General features: G+C 35.0%; 2 protein-coding genes and 1 pseudogene across 2 annotated transcripts; 1 reads left to right on the forward strand and 2 right to left on the reverse strand.

Annotated features, from left to right (window-relative positions):
• The first annotated feature begins 2,092 nt into the window (after nucleotides 1-2,092).
• On the forward strand, nucleotides 2,093-6,455 carry LOC110103466 (laccase-14). The gene is made up of 5 exons (XM_020832202.2): nucleotides 2,093-2,173; nucleotides 2,919-3,070; nucleotides 3,205-3,449; nucleotides 3,839-4,915; nucleotides 6,325-6,455. Exons 1-5 carry the CDS (start codon nucleotides 2,093-2,095, stop codon nucleotides 6,453-6,455), a joined length of 1,686 nt encoding a protein of 561 aa, XP_020687861.1.
• Nucleotides 6,456-10,546: 4,091 nt separating this feature from the next.
• On the reverse strand, nucleotides 10,547-13,621 carry LOC110103451 (annotated as a pseudogene).
• A 222-nt stretch (nucleotides 13,622-13,843) lies between these two features.
• On the reverse strand, nucleotides 13,844-17,756 carry LOC110103449 (putative nuclease HARBI1). The gene is made up of 3 exons (XM_020832175.2): nucleotides 17,558-17,756; nucleotides 14,155-15,396; nucleotides 13,844-14,077 (listed from the first exon to the last, which is right to left on the reverse strand). Exons 2-3 carry the CDS (start codon nucleotides 15,361-15,363, stop codon nucleotides 14,048-14,050), a joined length of 1,239 nt encoding a protein of 412 aa, XP_020687834.1. The 5' UTR covers nucleotides 15,364-15,396; nucleotides 17,558-17,756; the 3' UTR covers nucleotides 13,844-14,047.
• Nucleotides 17,757-19,494: the final 1,738 nt, after the last annotated feature.

Below are 19,494 nucleotides of genomic sequence, written 5' to 3' on the forward strand. Positions count from 1 at the left end.
TCATCCATAGGGATGACTTTTTTTGTTCTTTGTTACAATTTTTTCCATCAATATTTAACAGCAATGTTGTAGTGTTTCATCTGGCCTTGGCTTTTATTTGGTCAAAACAAACTGATTGTCTGCTACTGAAATCTGACTTCACATATTATATGAGACTTTTACGAAATCATCAAACATTTTACTTCTGAATTAGTCATATTTATCTGCAGGATTATATATAGCTCTGGCAAATTTGGTTTCTTCTTCCACCCAGCCCAAAAAGCCTATATGCGTCAAGTTTATGAGACTTTCACACGTGTGATGTATCTATTCAACATTTTTCTTCCATAATCCTACGTTATCACGAGTGATCAAAGTCCTTTGCTGTGTTGGCTTTCCAGCTGTAGAAGACTTTTTCATGTTATCAAGATTAAGATTTCGTTTGGGATGGCTTTTTTACAGCTTCTTGAAGTAGCTATTTAGTACAAAATTAAAATTTTTATACTAAAAAACTGCTTTAAGAAGCAGAAAGAAAGTTATCCCAAACGAAGCCTAAGATTGCAAATGGCTAACCAAACATTTTGATTGAAAAGAAAGAGGGGATTGGTTACTTTGATGGATTGAATATGTTAAGTTGCTTTTTTGACCTGTGAAAACTAGGGATTTTCTTAGAAGAATTTGTTATTTTCTAGTCTTTATAATTTTCGATGAACCACTGGAAAATTCATTTGATCGGACATAAATCTTGATGCGAGTATTTGAAGCAGAAACTTTCAGCATGAAATGTCGGACTACCTAGACTCTAGTTTTAGCAAGTTTATAATCGAAATAAACATTTCAATGAGATGGACACAACAATATCGAAAATGTCATGACCTGAGTATAAAAGGTCGTATATATGAGTATGAATTATGTGCAATGGAAGGCATGTTTTTGGTCAAAACAAACTTGTTGTGCTCTTATTTAGGTTGTTCTATGTGCTCTCCCAATGGCTTACTTTAGTATGGAAATTGTGATGGAATTTTTATCAAATCATCATATTTAATATTTGTTTTTTCTACTTTGAATTATATATATATGATTATTTTGTTAAAAAAATAATAAAAAAAATATTATAGAACATCATACTAAAATACAACAAAATAAAGAAAATAAAATTGTTGTTAAGTAGATATCAATTATTTTTGTAAGTAACATATTTTAAAATAAAAGAGATGAGTTTTAAAGTTAAAATTATTATTCACGACAAACGCGTATGTTAACTTTTTCTAGTCTTTTAATTAGACTTGTAAATTTTGTGTCTGATACGTGTCAAACGTATGAACATACAACAAGTACATACGTCCTACATATATCTAACTAACACGGCGTGTCGGACACGCATTTATCCGATACAACACACTTCATCATTACGAAATATCAATGCATCATAGATGAGAGTCATACTCATCAATTGTTCAACATTTTCTTTGAAGAACATAACTAATCAAGAGTTAGCTGCAAGCCATAGAAGACTTTTCCATGTTACCAACTGTTACAATTTAAAAAAATAACAAAGCAATGGGAAACAAGATAGCTAGCTTGCCTTGCTGAATATTCTTCCTCTTAATCCCTTCTTTTGACCAATCTTGATACATAAAGTCAGAAGTAATTGCCATATTTTGGGCCATATCTCCCATCTAAATTTATATACATTTAATATTTTCAATAGTAAATAGTGGATTTATATATAGAATTTATTTATCTAAAGCAGATATTTGTCATGAAAAGTTTAGCAGCAATACTAATTAAATGATTAAATAAGAAAATAACACGAGCTCAATTGACCGATAATGGCGGCACGGACGCGTGGAGAATAGGCACGTTTGTAATCTGGAAGGAGAACGAAGGAAGAATCAGCTTCTTTGACCTTCGTATTTTTTTCCTTGTAAGTTCTCAAATCTCGTAACACCAATGCCGAAGGATTTATAAGCTATATAAATCACGTCGATCTCAAGCCTTCCAGGTATCATCAACCTAGTTATTGTCCTTTTAGCCTTCTCTCTCTCTCTCTCTCTCTCTCTCTCTCTCTCTCTCTCTCTCTCTCTTCATTAATCTTTAGAAGGATAAGAACATGAGATCTCTAGGCTTTCTTTTACTGTTTGGGTTGTTTGCATGTCAGGCATGGGCTGGCACTTATCAGCATGATTTTATTGTAAGTAATCTCATCTAATTACCTGCTTGTATAGCTAGCACTAATCATGCATACCAAATGTAACACTCCAAATTTCTAACTATCGAGATATTGTCTGTTTTAGCATCAGGACCTCATTGTTTTATCCTGATGGTGTAACTTTTCAGGAGGTCATCTACGTGAAAAGGTTAGAGTAGGTCCAGCGGAAGATAAGATTAGAGAGAGTCGCCTTATATGGATTGGTCACATTAAACGGAGGTCTTCCGATAACCCGGTTAGAAAAGTTGAGGCTTTAGATTTGACTTATGTTAAAAAAGTTAGAGGTAGTCCTACAAAGACTTGGTTAGAAAATATTAGAAATGATCTTTTTTTATTAGATTTAAATGAAAATTTGATTCCTAGCAAGACACAATAGAGAAAAATGATTCATGTAGGTGACGAAACATAGTGGTCAACAGCTTGGTCTTGTTGTTGTTGGTGTAACTTTCTAGGAGGTCACCCATCCTAAGATTTCTCTTGGATGAACAGATTTAACTGCTGAGTTTCTTAATTAAAATTACAATCATTACATCAAAAGCTAGGGCCTAGCTTAATGTTTAAGAATTGAGCTTCTTTTTACTTAAGGGGTTCTCGTCAAATTAGCTTATCTGGCTTGTATCATAATATCATATGCATGGATATTTATGACACCACGTAAATACACCATTTTGAAATAGTATAATAATGTAATATATATTCACTAATATTTTACTTTTTTTTTTTCCAGATTCAGGAGACATCATACACTCGGCTTTGTGAAACAAAGAAGATTCTAACGGTAAATAGTCAATTTCCAGGGCCAACAATATATGCTGAGAAAGGGGACACTCTGATCGTTAGGGTTTACAACAAGGGCGACTACAACATCACCCTTCATTGGTACATTAATACATCCTTCATATTACCATAAAAAAAATATTAATTTCTAATTATATATATATGTTAAACTTATAGCACTATATTATTATATAATGAGTAATAACAATTTATTTTTATTGAATAATTATTATCAGGCACGGATTGGCCCAACCGAGAAACCCGTGGTCTGATGGTCCGGAATACATAACACAATGCCCAATCCAGCCTGGAGCGAAGTTTACGTACCGCCTCTTATTCAGCGAAGAAGAAGGCACTATCTGGTGGCACGCACATAGCGATTGGGATAGAGCCACCGTTCATGGGGCTCTCATAGTATACCCGAAGAAAGGCACCACCTTCCCATTCCCTAAACCTGATAAAGAGATTCCGATCATATTGGGTATATAATCTTTCCATCCAATTTCTATATCATTTTAGAAATAAAAATTATAATATGATATTTTCTGTTATAATTTGTAGTAAGATGATAATATAAAATATTCAAAACTATAAGTTAAATAACCATAATTAGAAGAAATTAAAATTCATTCTTAACATAAATTTAATCATTTGTGTCATTTTTATTAAATTTCTTCTAATGTTGAACTTTTATAGTTTTGAAATGAATATGAAGAATTTCAAAGCTTATAGATTTATTTTAATTACTATTATTATATACCGCACTACTCTTAAAGCAAATCCAACGGCTCTAATAGTTTTACGGAATTCCTTGCCATTTTTCTCTCCTGATTAACTCACCTAACTTGCTGAACGGTCATTAATATTCAGGCGAGTGGTGGAAAGCCAACGTGAGCCAAGTCCTCGCCGTCGCCCTCCAAAACGGCAGCGACCCCCAGATCTCCGACGCCTACACCATTAACGGCCAGCCCGGCGACCTCTACCCCTGCTCCAAACCATCCACATTCATCGCCAACGTCGAGCAGAACAAAACCTACCTCCTCCGCCTCATCAACGCCGCCATCAACAACGAACTCTTCTTCTCCATCGCCAACCACTCCCTCACCGTCGTCGCCAAAGACGCCAGCTACACCAAACCCTATTCCACCAACCTCATCCTCATCTCCCCCGGCCAAACCATCGACGCCCTCCTCCACACCACCGCCTCCTTCCCCGGCCGCCACTACATCGCCGCCAAATCCTACTCCAGCGCCCTCGGCGTCAAGTTCGACCAAACCACCACCACCGCCATTCTCCAATACGTCAACTCTTCCAACCACGCCGAGCCGCTCCTCCCTCCCCTCCCCGAATACAACGACACCGCAGCAGCAACAGCGTTCGAAACAAGCCTCCGCTCGCTCGCGAGCGCAGAGCATCCGGTCAGCGTGCCGCAGGCGGTCGACCAGCGGATGATCATAACCGTGGCGGTTAACCTGCTGACCTGCGAACCAGGAAAGACCTGCGGCGGGCCCAACGGAGACCGACTGTCCGCCAGCCTTAACAACATAAGCTTTGTGACCCCCACCACAGATGTACTCGAGGCCTACTATAAAAACATAAGCTTGGTGTACGGGACGGGCTTTCCGGCGGATCCTCCGGCGAAGTATAACTATACAGGGGAGAATCTGCCGGGGGTGTTGCTGTTTCCGAGGAGGGCGACGGAGGTGAGGGTGGTGGAGTACAACACGAGCTTGGAGATAGTGTTTCAGGGGACGAATTTGCTGGCGGGGGAGAACCATCCGATGCATCTTCATGGTTTCAGCTTCTACGTCGTCGGAAGGGGATTTGGGAACTTCGACGAGGAGAAGGATCCGTTGAGTTATAATTTGGTGGATCCGCCATATGAGAACACCGTTGGAGTGCCGAAGAACGGCTGGGCGGCTCTGCGTTTCAGAGCTACTAATCCAGGTTTGTTAATGGTTAATTAACTAGCTAATTAATCTTTACTTGGTTTAATTATGATCTTTGTGAATATTAGTGTGTCGAACTGGAACAATTATTAGGTCACTAAAATCCCGCCAAAAAACTCGTTATTTGCTTGGTATTGCTAGGTATTATTTGGTAATAACGAGAAATACCGCTCTGTGAAGACTAATACCGAGTTATACCGAGCTATACCGAGCAATACCAAGTTATATAAAAAAATACCGAGTTTTTTTAGCTCGGTATAACTCGGTATTGGGTCTTCACATGATGGTATTCCTCGTTATTGTTTGGTATTGCTCGGTATTTGCTTGGTATTTCTCGTTTTTTGGCGCGATTTTAGCTCCGATCGGACGTAGCTCTACGTGCAGTCGGAGAGCTACGTCCGATCGGAGGACCTAATAATTGTTCGTCGAACTGAGGAGTGATTCATTAATTATAGAAAATTTTTTAAGAACTATTTAAGAGTTGTTTATAATGAGATTCTAGTAATTCTTGATAGGCTAAATTTAGTGCAAAAAATTTAATTTTTGCACTATAAAACGGCTTTAAGAAGCTGTAAGAAAGTCGTATCAAGCAAAGCCTAAGTATAATTAGATTAAAGTCTCATTTGAGACCGGTTTTTATTGCTTTTTAAATTATCTTTTTAATATAAAATTTTTTGTTTAAAAGATTTTTATACTAAAAAGCACTAAGAAACCTTTCCCAAAAGAACCTTAATTAAAAATGGTGCAGATTAAATCTTTATAGCAAAAACCACTTAGGTTTTCTTTGGGACAGCTTTCTTATTGCTTTTTAAAATAATTTTTTAGTACAAAAATTTTATTTTTTATACTAGAAAGATGTTTTAAGAAGCAGTAAGAAAGTCATCCCAAACGAAGCCGTTGCCACGTGACTGCAACTTGCTGTCCACATGGACAAGTCGCCGTCCATATGCGACAATATGATTTTTTTTTTTTTTGCAATAACAAATTTGATTTGTAAATGTTATATCACTACTAAAAAGTTGGATTTTTCGCACCAGTTATTAGTAGCGGTTTAAGAACCGCTTTTAAAAATCTCTTTTTGCACCGGTTTTAACTGATGCAAATAACACCGGTTTGGCACCATTCTGGAGCTTTGCACCGGTTATAACCGCTACTAAATTATGCATATCTACCCTGCCGGTCCTTGAACCACTGCAGAATGTTATTGCAGCGTGTTGCAATTACAGCGAATATGTAGTTAAAATAGTAGCAGTTAAAACCGCTGGGATAGGTCAAAATTTGTGCTACGGTAATCCCATTTTTTGATATAACCCCATTTTTTTATAGTGTATGTGGGCAAATGTGTGAATAATTTTAATTTTCTGTATTTAGTTTAAAAAATTGCTTAATTTTCTATTTCTTCATCAGGAGTTTGGTTCATGCACTGCCATTTGGATCGCCATGCGAGCTGGGGAATGGAGACTGTGCTGATAGTTAAGGATGGCGAAGCCTCTGAAGCAAAACTGTTACCTCCACCACCGGATATGCCTCCATGTTAATAAATAATTAAGTAATTAATCTCTGTGTTAATCTGTGATTAGCTCTAATAAGTTGGATTATAGTTTTAATAGGCATATTATGCAATTCTTTTATGTAAAATGGTAGCTAATAAGGAGCTGAAACTGTCATTGAAATTCTTTTTTTTGTAAATGCATTCTTTTGCATCATACTTCTAATTTGATTTTATTTGTAATAATTTGTATTAATTGTTGAAGTTTATGGACTAATTCATTAAGTTTTGATTTATATCATACTCTTGGGATGATTCTTTGCATTTTCTTTTTTTAATTATTGCATTTTCGATTTCGTTTGAGAGCTTTTTTGTTGTTTTCTAAAACTGCTTTCTAAAAAATAGTAAGAAAAATGTCTCAAACAAAACCTTCATCACTGTTAAATACCTTTTTGTAATAATTTAAACTACCACAATTATTAGATCGTAGCAGTTTTAACCGATGCAAGCCTTTGATACGGCTTTAATTGTCATAATACAGACAAATTTGAGATTTTAAATAGCTGTTGCTTTGCGACAATTCATGCTTCATTTGAGACGGCTTTCTTACTGCTTCTCAAAGCAGCTTTTTAGTACAAAAAAATTAATTTTCGTACTAAAAAGTTGTTTTGAGAAACAGTAAAAAATCATCCCAAACGAATTCTTAAACCATCCCAATATTGTGAAGTTGAAATAGTTGTAACCGCAAAATTTGAAAAATTTTGAGATTTTGAATAATTGTTGTTCATAAATATTGTAGCGGTTATAATCGCTATCGATAATTGTTTCATTAGAGTTAATGATTGTAAATTTCTGACATAAATTATGTAATGAAAAAATTAAAAGGAGATTATTTAGATAGATAATTATCTCAAATCGAGCAATTTATATGAGGTAAGTTTTGTGGTTTCAATTCAAAGAGATGAGCACATTGATTCTTTTTTTATTGTTAAGGATGTTGATATGTTTTTTCTATAGAGAAGTAAAAAAGGTATGGAGGGATATCCCCTTTAGGTCAACTAAGATTGGAGAAGGATGGATTTGATGGTGGTAAAAAAAAAACAAAAGAAAAAAAAATGATTTAATGATTATTATTGTGAATATAATGTATAAATGATCATTTTAAATAAATGTATTATCATTCTAATGAAGCTTATGTTTCTTATTTTATAATTAGTAATCTTTAATGATTATTGAGTGTTTTATGTAATATGAATTATTTGATTTCTTAAGGAATTACTTCTTCATTTCAATCTAAGGTCCTACAACATCAATGGCGGTTGGCGGCCATGCATGGTGTCGATGGCAACGAGCATTTCAAGTTCACCCAGTTTAGTCAAATTACAAATACACTCAAAATTAACTAAACTACATACTTCAATTTTTCGCTCAACTAATTGTTATGTGTGAAATCTGATTGTGCTGATCAATTGGGTTGTTTTGTTGCCTCAAATCTCAAGTTTTTCATGCTCGTTGGGAGATGTTGTGGGTTTACCCTCTATTTGGATTATGGTGCTTTGCGACCGAATTTTTTTTTTCCTGCATGTACAACATCCCGGTGTTGTGTACCCAAGCAGCTCAACGTTGTGTTCTCGAGTGTCCCAGCACTGAACGACTAAGAGTTAAATGCCACAGCACTCTAGATTCGATGCCACATCGTCATCAGATAGATGTTTGTGTGCTAAAGTGCCCTAAACTGACACTAGTGCTGCGAGACGGACTGGACAGCTTTCTTTCTCATTTTTCTCAAGGATTACGTCCATTGGTGGTTATAATTGACTTTCTCTTGTATTCCTTTGTATTGTAGACAAATATATGGTGCATGTCAGAAGAGAAGCAACGAAAAAATTAAAAAGAAGAGAGATCTATACTTATTTCTCTCAATTTTCATATGGATTTTTTGGTGTTGTGTAACTCCATGATTTTTTTTTCTATTTTGAGTTTTTCCACGTTAAATCCTGGTGCCCTTTATTTTTCCATTTTTTTTTTACTTTCTTGCTTGTTTCATCATTGCGATGTTTACTCCTCATCCCCAACACTAAATAGTCAAAATTACATAACTCCTACATTTCAACCAAACAACCCAAAATGAGAATTTGTGAAAGAATGTGTAATCAAAGGTTGCTAAAGCAAATAGCTGAAACTGTCATTGAAATTCTTTTTTTTGTAAATGCATTCTTTTGCATCATACTTTTAATTTGATTTTATTTGTAATAATTTGTATTAATTGTTGAAGTTTATGGACTAATTCATTAAGTTTTGATTTATATCATACTCTTGGGATGATTCTTTGCATTTTCTTTTTTTAATTATTGCATTTTCGATTTCGTTTGAGAGCTTTTTTGTTGTTTTCTAAAACTGCTTTCTAAAAAATAGTAAGAAAAATGTCTCAAACAAAACCTTCATCACTGTTAAATACCTTTTCGTAATAATTTAAACTACCACAATTATTAGATCGTAGCAGTTTTAACCGATGCAAGCCTTTGATACAGCTTTAATTGTCATAATACAGACAAATTTGAGATTTTAAATAGCTGTTGCTTTGCGACAATTCATGCTTCATTTGAGACGGCTTTCTTACTGCTTCTCAAAGCAGCTTTTTAGTACAAAAAAATTAATTTTCGTACTAAAAAGTTGTTTTGAGAAACAGTAAAAAATCATCCCAAACGAATTCTTAAACCATCCCAATATTGTGAAGTTGAAATAGTTGTAACCGCAAAATTTGAAATTTTTTGAGATTTTGAATAATTGTTGTTCATAAATATTGTAGCGGTTATAATCGTTATCGATAAATGTTTCATTAGAGTTAATGATTGCAAATTTATGATATAAATTATGTAATGAAATAAATTAAAAGAAGATTATGTAGATAGATAATTATTGCAAATCAAGCAATTTATATGAGATAAGTTTTGTGGTTTCAATTCAAAGAGCTGAGCACATTGATACTTTTTTTATTGTTAAGGATGTTGATATGTTTTTTTATAGAGAAGTAAAAAAAAAAGTTATGGAGGGATATCAAATGGTGTCTTTTGGTCAACTAAAATAGGAGAAGGATGGATTTGATGGTGGTCAAATAAATGATCATTTTGAATATAATGTATTATTATCATCCTAATGAAGCTTATGTTTCTTATTTTATAATTAGTAATGTTTAATGATTATTGAGTGTTTTATGTAATATGAATTATTTGATTTATTAAGAAATTACCTCTTGTTATGTGTGGAATCTTATTGTGTTAAGCAATTGGGTTGTTTTGTTGTCTTAGACCTAAAGTTTCTCGTGCTTGTTGGGAGGTGCGGGGGTTCACCCCCTGTTTGATTTCTGGTGCTTTGCAAATGAAAAAAAGAAAAAGCGTACAATGCCGCGGTGTTGTGCACCCTAGCGCCTCAACCCTGTGCTCCCAAGCGCCCAGCGCTGAACAACAGAGAGTAGAGTGTCACAGTGCCTAGATTTAGCTCCGCAACATCATCAAATAGAGTCATGAGTGTTGTAGCGTCATAAACTGACGCCACTGCTCCACGAGACGGATTGGACAGTTTTCTTTCTCGTTTTTTTCTCAAAGTTTGCATTCCTTGGTGGTTATAACTGGCATTCTCTTGTATTTCATCGTATTGTAGACAAAAAGAATGATGCATGGCAAAAGAGAAAGTGAGAGTGAGAGAGAAGAGAGATCTTTATTTATTCCTCCCAAATTTCATAGTGAATTTTTTAGTGCGAAGTGGCTATCGTAGTTTTTTTCTCTTTTTTGGGTTTTCTCACGTTAAATCCAAATGCCTTTTATTTTTCCGTTGTTTTTACTTTCTTGTTTGTTTCTTTATTGTGGTGTTTACTCCTCATCCCCAATACTAAATAGTCATAATTACATAACTCCTAAATTTCAACCAAACAACCACAAAATAGAATTTGTGAAAGAATGTGTAATCAAAGGTTGGAAAAGCAAATTAAATAGTGGCTCTCCTCATCTAACACACCTCAACACAATATTGGAATGAATTAATAAACAAAAAAAATGCAAAACACCCTCAATATGTTTATAATTAGGCAATGTAAAATAATTTTAGCAGATTTATTTAAAATATTTGCAAACTTCACAACCAACAAAATAATATTTTTTTATCACTTCCATGCCCACAAAAACATGACAGGAAAGATTCAAACTCATAAAACATGACAGGAAGGATTCTTTCCCACATGGATTACAAGAAAAACATAAATCATTGGACAAACAGTGATACTCAAAATGTGACCATCACGCAAAGGACCACCACAGATAGTTTAAAAGCAGTAACGTAGATATAAACAACAATTACTGAAAGACCTATTACGATTTTTCTGCTATGGTCTCAGCACCGCATGCCTCAACTGTGTCTCCACAAGCTCTGGAGCTTCATCATCATCCACTTCCTGATTGGCTTCAAAAAGAACCGCACCAGTTGCAGTAACAGGCGGCACTTGTTCCTGGAACTGCTCTGCAAGCCACTTCAAGTTGTCTAAATTATCATGACCTGAAAAGGAGAAACAATCAGTTTAAAGCGACAAGAAATTGATTGGGGGAATTATAAACCAAGGTTGTGTTTGGATTATATGAATTTGAGTGTGAGGGTGGAGAGAAGGTTGGAACTCATAAAGCAATTGCTATTAAATCTTCACTACAAGAAAATCGTCTATCACCGACGACAATTTCCGGCGAAATACATCAATTTTCCGGCGGTTATGAAAAATTACACCAGTAGACTGCATAGGAAATTAAAATCGGTGGTATATTTCTAGCGGTAATTATTTCTGAAGGTTTTCAGGCGGCTCTAACAGCCGGAAATTACTATTGCCAAAAACGCAGGTAAACCGCCAGAATATTCTAGCGCACAAACCGCAGGTTAATCGTCTGTCGTTACCGACGGCAATCCGGCGGTTTTTTTGGTAAAATCGCCAGTGTTTCCGGCAGCTAAACTGCCAGATTGCCGCCCCGTTATTACCGGCGGCAAATATAATAACTGGTGGTTTTATCCCCCGTCTGGTATCGAAGTTTCTGGCGGCTAAACCACCGGAAAACTATAGCGTTTGCAAAAAAAATTGATAGCACCCCTTTATTCAAACAAAATTCCACAAGTACTTGCAACAGCTAAGGAAATTTTATACGCAAGCAGTTCAAAACATAATACATAAAATACACTAATATCCACAATCACAGATATTTTGATTGTTCAAAACATAAAATATATAATACACAAACTTCTAATCATAAGTAACATAAAGTTCAACTTATTAAACAATCTTTATTGAATTTTTGTAGTACATAATCAAACAGTAAATTATTGAGTTTCATTTCATTTGGTTTGATTTGCTTATATACAAACTTGGCCCAATAGTTCGATTCCCAGCTGACAGGTTAACGTTGGCATTTGTCCAATCCCAAGGAAATTAGAGAAAGGCCAACAAAAGAATACGACATATTGCAAAATAAAACCTCCAAAGGAAGCTAAAAATTTGAAGTAAAGCTAACTTGAACACCCTCCAAACTCCCTCAACTGATAAAAATCATTTGCATGGTCTTGTAAGTCACAAAAAGAAATAAAAGTCCTCCGTTAAACATCAGCATATTTTATTGGATCCGATAATTGTACAATTCAAATGCGAAGAACAATCCACAACGATAAAAGTCTAGTGAAAAAAAAAAGGAAAGAACAAACACATTCCATAACTTGCAGGCGATAACAATAAAGTCATGGCAACATAAATTACAAATTCAAGGATGTTATTCCAATGGATTCACATATATAATATGCCACTAGTTTACTCTTCTTTTTATTTTAGAGTTCGTTTGGAATGACTTTCTTACTGCTTCTTAAAGCAACTGTCTAATAAAAAATTTTAATTTTATGTAGCCAACGAGGCATACTAGAAAAGCTAAAAACTGGGTAAAACATTTTAGCAAGTGGGAAAATTAGGTTTCCCCTCAAACAGGTTAAAAGAATGAATAAAACCAAAAGGAAAAGAATCCATGATCTGAGAATCTTACCCAAATCGTTGATAATTGAAGGTAGCAAATCTTGAAGTTCTGTTTACAAACAACAAATTTTGTAAGCAAAAATGGCTGAGAACACAATAGTTTCAAGAAAAAAACACGAAGTCCAGAAAAGACACAGCAGCAGTGGATTAATGCATAATTATAACATCAGATGAATCAAGGGCTGAGAAGCTTCGTGATGCGGAGCATTTTAGTTTAAGATGTTCCTTAGAATATTTGATTATAGTTTTTTACAAATTTGTTATAGGATTCTAGAACATTCTTGATTTCTCTAGATTTCTACTTGAGTATTATATATAGTGTGATGTAAGAAGAGTTTAGGTATTGATGAAATATTATTATCTTTGAAGCTTTTAAGCTTGTTGAGTGTCTTTGTTCCCTGGATTGAGAAATCCTTCAAGCATGTCTAATTCTTCCGATGATCACCATATCACTTCAGTTGATAGATATTTGATAAATTCACATAAGACATGGGAGTACTTTTTGTTTGAGGAGAGCCACTAACAACCATGTATTGGCAGCAATGGAAGCTTGCACTGAAAGAAGAATAATTAGTACCAAAATAAATGACACTGAGCTTTAGCAAAATAAATGAGGTATAACTGAATTTCATTTACCTTTTGTTGTCTGAAATTGGATGACCATATCATCTTCAAATATGTTAACTTCTTCAATGGCAGGAATTTCATTTACCTTGTATACCAGTTTACTCCATCACCAAGTCTTCTATGTGCGATCTACTTCTATATTCTCCCAAAATTTTAAAAAAAAAAATGTATGAAGAATAACTACATACAAAAAATGCAAATCTCAATGCTAAGCATGTTGTAATTGAAATCGACAAACCTCCATAAAACAAGGCCCCTTAACCATGACAAAAATATTTTTTAAAAAAAAAACTTAACAAAAAGAAGCCTAAAAAATAAGTTTAATGCCAAGGAAAATAAGCAAACCACTCAAAGCAAGGTTCTATAATCACTGAATTGAAATCAATAAATAAACAAGTTGCAAAAGATTGAAATTTTAAGTAAAAAACAAATATAAATCAACCCTACCATAGGACTAGGTAAAATGCTCTTTACACCACTTAGGTCAATAAATTCAACAGAAAAGAAATTGCATACCCCACTGCTTTCTCATTTATCATATTCTTATTGTTTAATATATATTCAGTATTAGAATTTGTGTTTAATATGTGTGAACTTGATCAACATGAAAAGCATTGCTCGAAGAATATAGACCCACTGCAACACTAAAAAAGCTTGAAAATCACCAATAAGAATTATGCAGGGCTGTTTGGATGCAACAAGGATTTAACTTAAATAGGATTTAGTAAATCTGGATTTACTAAATTCTGAAAACTCTTTGGCAAAAAATATGTTAAACAATGAGTTTCTACGAATACATCAACTCAAGATCTGAAAAGTGTTAACAATATCAAACATGATAGATGAAAACTACAGATAAATAAACATTGTTTTCTTTGTGATGGTCCAAGCATTGCATGTTACTAATGAAATCTATAGATAAATAAGCATTCTTTTCTTCGTGTTGATCCAAGCATTGCAAACTATCAAATTGAACGACGTCGTTGACTTGTTGCCTGTGAGTGGAATATTATATCAATACTTAATCTATGAGAAATTTAATAATTTTCTCCTTAATAAAATAAAGGCTTGCATGTGCTTCCCACAAATTTGTCATGATTGAATGCCTCAAGGAGTCACCTTGTATTCTCTCTCCAATTCTTCCGTACATATCTAGGTCTTCATCATTGACTTGAACATCACCCAAATCATGATCACTGTTATGATGCATTTCAGTTTGTAACATGTTGAAGTACATATCGTGCCCATGATAGCGTCCAATGAAATTGTGCAAAACTGCACAAGCGAGCACAATGTCTGCCTGAATTGTTAAAGGAAATTGTGGCATGTGAGTTAACACTTTGAATCTCTCTTTCCATATACCAAATGTCATCTTCACCACATTACGTAATTGTGAATGACGATGATTATATAGCTCCTGCTTAATAGAGTACCTACAAGATGTTTCTGCATGGTAGTCACTGAAATGATATCGATATCCTCTAAATGGTGCAATGAGCTTATCTGTGTTTGCATATCCATAATCAACCAAGAAGTATTTACCAACTGGCACTTTGAAGCCCCCCTCCTCCATTGCCCATTGCAAGACCCTCATGTCAGTCGCACAACCTTCCCAACCGGACCCAACGTAGACAAATTGCCTATCAAATGAGACAGCGGCCATTACATTTTGAGAAGTGGACCCTTTCTTATTGCGGTATCGATTATGCAATCGTTTACTAACAACTGCGGGAATGTGGATCCCATCTATGGCTCCAATTGCATTTTGAAAGAATGGGTAGAACTGAGTGTTTGAACGTAGAAAGGGATGGCATTCTACCTCTGTGGTTGGAAATTCAATTAACTCATCAGATAATGAAACTATTGCACGCAACACTATCTTGAAGTACCGACTAACTGTTTCAAGGGAATGCTGGAAGAACTCACACAACTGTCTGTAAGTTTGTGCATACGCGATCCCTCTTAGGAATATGGCCAACTGTTCATCTGCTAACATGTACATCGTATCCTGTAGCAAACCTCGGCTGACTAACAACTCTTTCAATTGATGGAATGCCTCAGATGGAAGCCTAAAACAATCATATGAATGCAATGGATGCCCAGAAAGAAGATTAGCTACATATTGTTGCCCAGTGTATGCTCTATTGAACATAGGTCTTGGAATACTTGACTCGTCATCTGATGAACTACTGCCATCCATAAGAGAGATAATATATTTCCTTATCGCATTGTTCAACTCAATATGTAACGCAATGTCCCTCGACAAATTTGCAAAATTCATCAGGAAAGACACCTCGAAGATAGTTAGCCATCACTAACCATGCAAAACAGATTAAGTATTAACAAAACGAAAGAATTAATACTGGCTTGGAATACTTGACTCGTCATCTGATGAACTACTGCCATCCATAAGAGAGATAATATATTGCCTTATCGCATTGGTCAACTCAATATGTAACGCAATATGTCCCTCGACAAATTTGCAAAATTCATCAGGAAAGACACCTCGAAGATAGTTAGACATCACTAACCATGCAAAACAGAGAAAGTATTAACAAAACGAAAGAATTAATTCTGCACTCAAATTTCAGAAAGAGGTATATGTTCAAAAATCAAAAGTTCACCATTTCTGAATGAAAGATTACTCATAAAAGCTAAAATTAAAGTATATGAAAGGTAAAAATAGTATAAGCAGAACAAGCTCGAATGTAACAGCTTAGGCAACCATGCTGTACAAGCACAAAACTTAGAATGAAGAGTTAGAATGTACTCAATCCATGTATAGATCAGTAAACCATCACAAGTCATCAATGTTATCATGTTCTCATTGTTTTCACTCAGAGCTTCATGTACCACAATAATTGCCTTGCCCCCGAGCTTAGCGAGCCGTTCTATTATAGTAAATGGGCATATTTTATAAATGTTTTCTATAGTTTTTTCAACTTTATCATCAAGTTGATTCAATAAGTTGTTCAACATATCCTTGTATGCCTTTTCGCTATTGCATCGAGTTATCATGTCGTCATCATTACTTGATCATTTACTAGGGCTTAATGGAACTGTAGTAGCTTGATCTTCAACTTCCTCTTCTAGAATAAAGTTAACTTTTGGTAACTCATCTGCCCCCAAAAATTAACTTCTTGCTTTTGAATTTAATACCTCAAGGATATATTGCTATTTATTTTTTGGCAAAAAGTGACACAAATGTTTAATCATTTTATAATTGTTCACGTCGGGGTATTGAAAACTCAATTAAATGATGCCAACATGAACAAATCATATAATTAATTATTCTTCACCATAAGCAGACGTTAATCCTTCATGCAATGGAAAATCTCATTGTAACACAGACCAAGTTACAATCAATTTTTTTCAAATACGCCAATATACGATAACTCATAACTTGGTTTTGGAGTTCATAAGTTTAAGCACTTACTAAAAAGCCTAATATTTACATACTTAACTAATAGTAAGGGTTTATCATCTCTTTCTTTTTTCTCCCCATAAATTATGAGCACATTCTGATTAGTGGATATAGTACTGATTTCATCAATCAACTACAACATTCCTAGGCTTCATTTGGGACGGCTTTTTTGCTGCTTCTTAAAGCACCTTTCAAGTACAAAAATTTCAACTTTTGTAGTAAAAAATTGTTTTAAGAAACAGTAAAAAAGACGTCCCAAACGAAGCCTTAGTTTTTGATTGTAGCATAAATTCATTAGAAGTTTAAAAAAAAAGTGTTTGATTTGCTTGCAGTATTCCTGCTTGATTGCAGCAATACTAGCGATTACTTTTACTAGGCAAACTTACTAAAAAGAAAAGGAAAGGTTTTGGCAAGCTATCTCAGTCTGGCCTTAAAAATGGTAAGGATTTAACAAGCTCAGATAGGAGGATAGTGCATCAATGGAATCACATAGCCATCATCATCATTAGAATTAACCTAACTACTTGGATTTGACTTTATGCATCCCAGTTCTCTATTTATCTCATTGAGTGTTATAAATGGAAGCATTAATAACTACATCAATGGATTTGTCCGAACGCAGAAGAAATGTTATAGCAGCGGGAGATCGGCAGTAAGGTATGGGACGAAGCTACCTCGCTGTCGCTCGGTATAGAGACAGCGAACAGTCGGAAACTATGCCGCAAAATCGCGTTTTAAATCTTCCAAACTCAGGAATTATGGCAAAAATGGGGAAAACGGGTGAAATACGAATTTGAGGTAAAAAAAAAATAATCAATAAAACTCAAGAGCTCGTTTTGAGGTAAAAAAAAAAAAACAGCAACTTTTTCATGACCGCGACTGCTTACAACTCCATGCACCTCAGATGCCTAATATAATATCACGATGTCCACAAAACACCGAACTAAAAGAAGCAAGAAATGCAAAATAATGGAAGTTTCACAGATGAAAGCACGGAGTATGCATAATCTATTAAAAAAAAAACCATTTTTCACTGGCTCAAGAGATTAACCTGGGCCTTCGGGTTCTCAGAAATGGAGATGCTCGGAAGAAAGGCAAGCTTCTTCTCACCCGAAACAATCAAGTATATACCAACAAGTTGACGAAAAAAAACTAAAAAGTTATCGGATCAGGACGCCCGGAGGTGGGTTCAGAACGACTGAGAGTATGGAGACAAAGGATAAAGGCGCTAAGCTTTCAATTAAGTTTTGTCGTCGCAAGTTGTCAGCTGCTCAGGAGATGACGCAATTATCTCCAAGCACGAGGAAGCTTGCGATAAAGAGCAATTATTACCTCACCGGAATATTTGATCTTCAATCAAAATGCATCAAATCATTCGATACATGTCTAAATTGATGACTTGCCGTATCTTGATTAAACTCTGAAAGATATCTGATCATACGTAATAAATTAAAATATTGATGAGCAAAAGCCTAAATATATATCATTAGAGAATTTGATTAACAATCATAAGTTGTCTTATTAGATACCCCTTAGATTTGCATGAAGTAGGCTTAGTGTTAAAGCAATGGTTTTGTTGAACTGGAAGGTGCCTTCTAGTATTGATCCCTCGTCTTTTAAGTGATTAAACTACGCAATAGAGAATTATAGATCATATTCACATGTTATCTCAATAAAAGCAGCAATTATTACATCCGGTGTCCGAATGCGTTCATATACCAATAATCACGTGCCACGTCACCTAAAACTCGGTATTTTGGACTCGGTATTGCTCGGTATACATTCGGATCGTTCGGTTTTTGACTGGATGTAATAATTTCTCCAACAAGAGGCTCATGAGTTAGCTCAAGTTTTGATTCGGAAAATAGCTCACTTTATGGAGAATCTTTAGCATATATTTGGGTTTGAAGACAACACAGGTGAGTCTTGGATTAACACAAACAAACTGTATTATTGGAGTTATTGACTCATTATTATTACAATTTAAACTCACATATTATTACGTCCTCCGACCGGACGTAGACGAACGTCCGGTCGGAGGCAAATTCTAGCCAAAAAAAGAGTTGTACCGAGCAATACCAAACAATAACGAAGAATACCATCATTTGAAGACCCAATACCGAGTTATACCGGGCTTTATCGAGCAAATACCGAGTTATACCGGGCTTTACCGAGCAAATACCGAGTTATACCAAAGTTGTACCGAGTTTTTCCCAACTGGGTACAACTCGGTATTTCTTAGTACAGCTCGGTATAACTCAGTATTGGTCTTCAGAGAACAGTATTCCTCATTATTATCAAATAATACCCAGTTGTATCGAGCAAATACCTAGTGCTGTACAAGCACAAAACTTAGAATGAAGAGTTAGAATGTACTCAATCCATGTATAGATCAGTAAACCATCACAAGTCATCAATGTTATCATGTTCTCATTGTTTTCACTCAGAGCTTCATGTACCACAATAATTGCCTTGCTCCCGAGCTTAGCGAGCCGTTCTATTATAGTAAATGGGCATATTTTATAAATGTTTTCTATAGTTTTTTCAACTTTATCATCAAGTTGATTCAATAAGTTGTTCAACATATCCTTGTATGCCTTTTCGCTATTGCATCGAGTTATCATGTCGTCATCATTACTTGATCATTTACTAGGGCTTAATGGAACTGTAGTAGCTTGATCTTCAACTTCCTCTTCTAGAATAAAGTTAACTTTTGGTAACTCATCTGCCCCCAAAAATTAACTTCTTGCTTTTGAATTTAATACCTCAAGGATATATTGCTATTTATTTTTTGGCAAAAAGTGACACAAATGTTTAATCATTTTATAATTGTTCACGTCGGGGTATTGAAAACTCAATTAAATGATGCCAACATGAACAAATCATATAATTAATTATTCTTCACCATAAGCAGACGTTAATCCTTCATGCAATGGAAAATCTCATTGTAACACAGACCAAGTTACAATCAATTTTTTTCAAATACGC

This window comes from Dendrobium catenatum, unplaced genomic scaffold (genome assembly GCF_001605985.2).
Source record: "Dendrobium catenatum unplaced genomic scaffold, ASM160598v2 fragScaff_scaffold_1456, whole genome shotgun sequence".
Lineage (NCBI taxonomy): Eukaryota > Viridiplantae > Streptophyta > Magnoliopsida > Asparagales > Orchidaceae > Dendrobium > Dendrobium catenatum.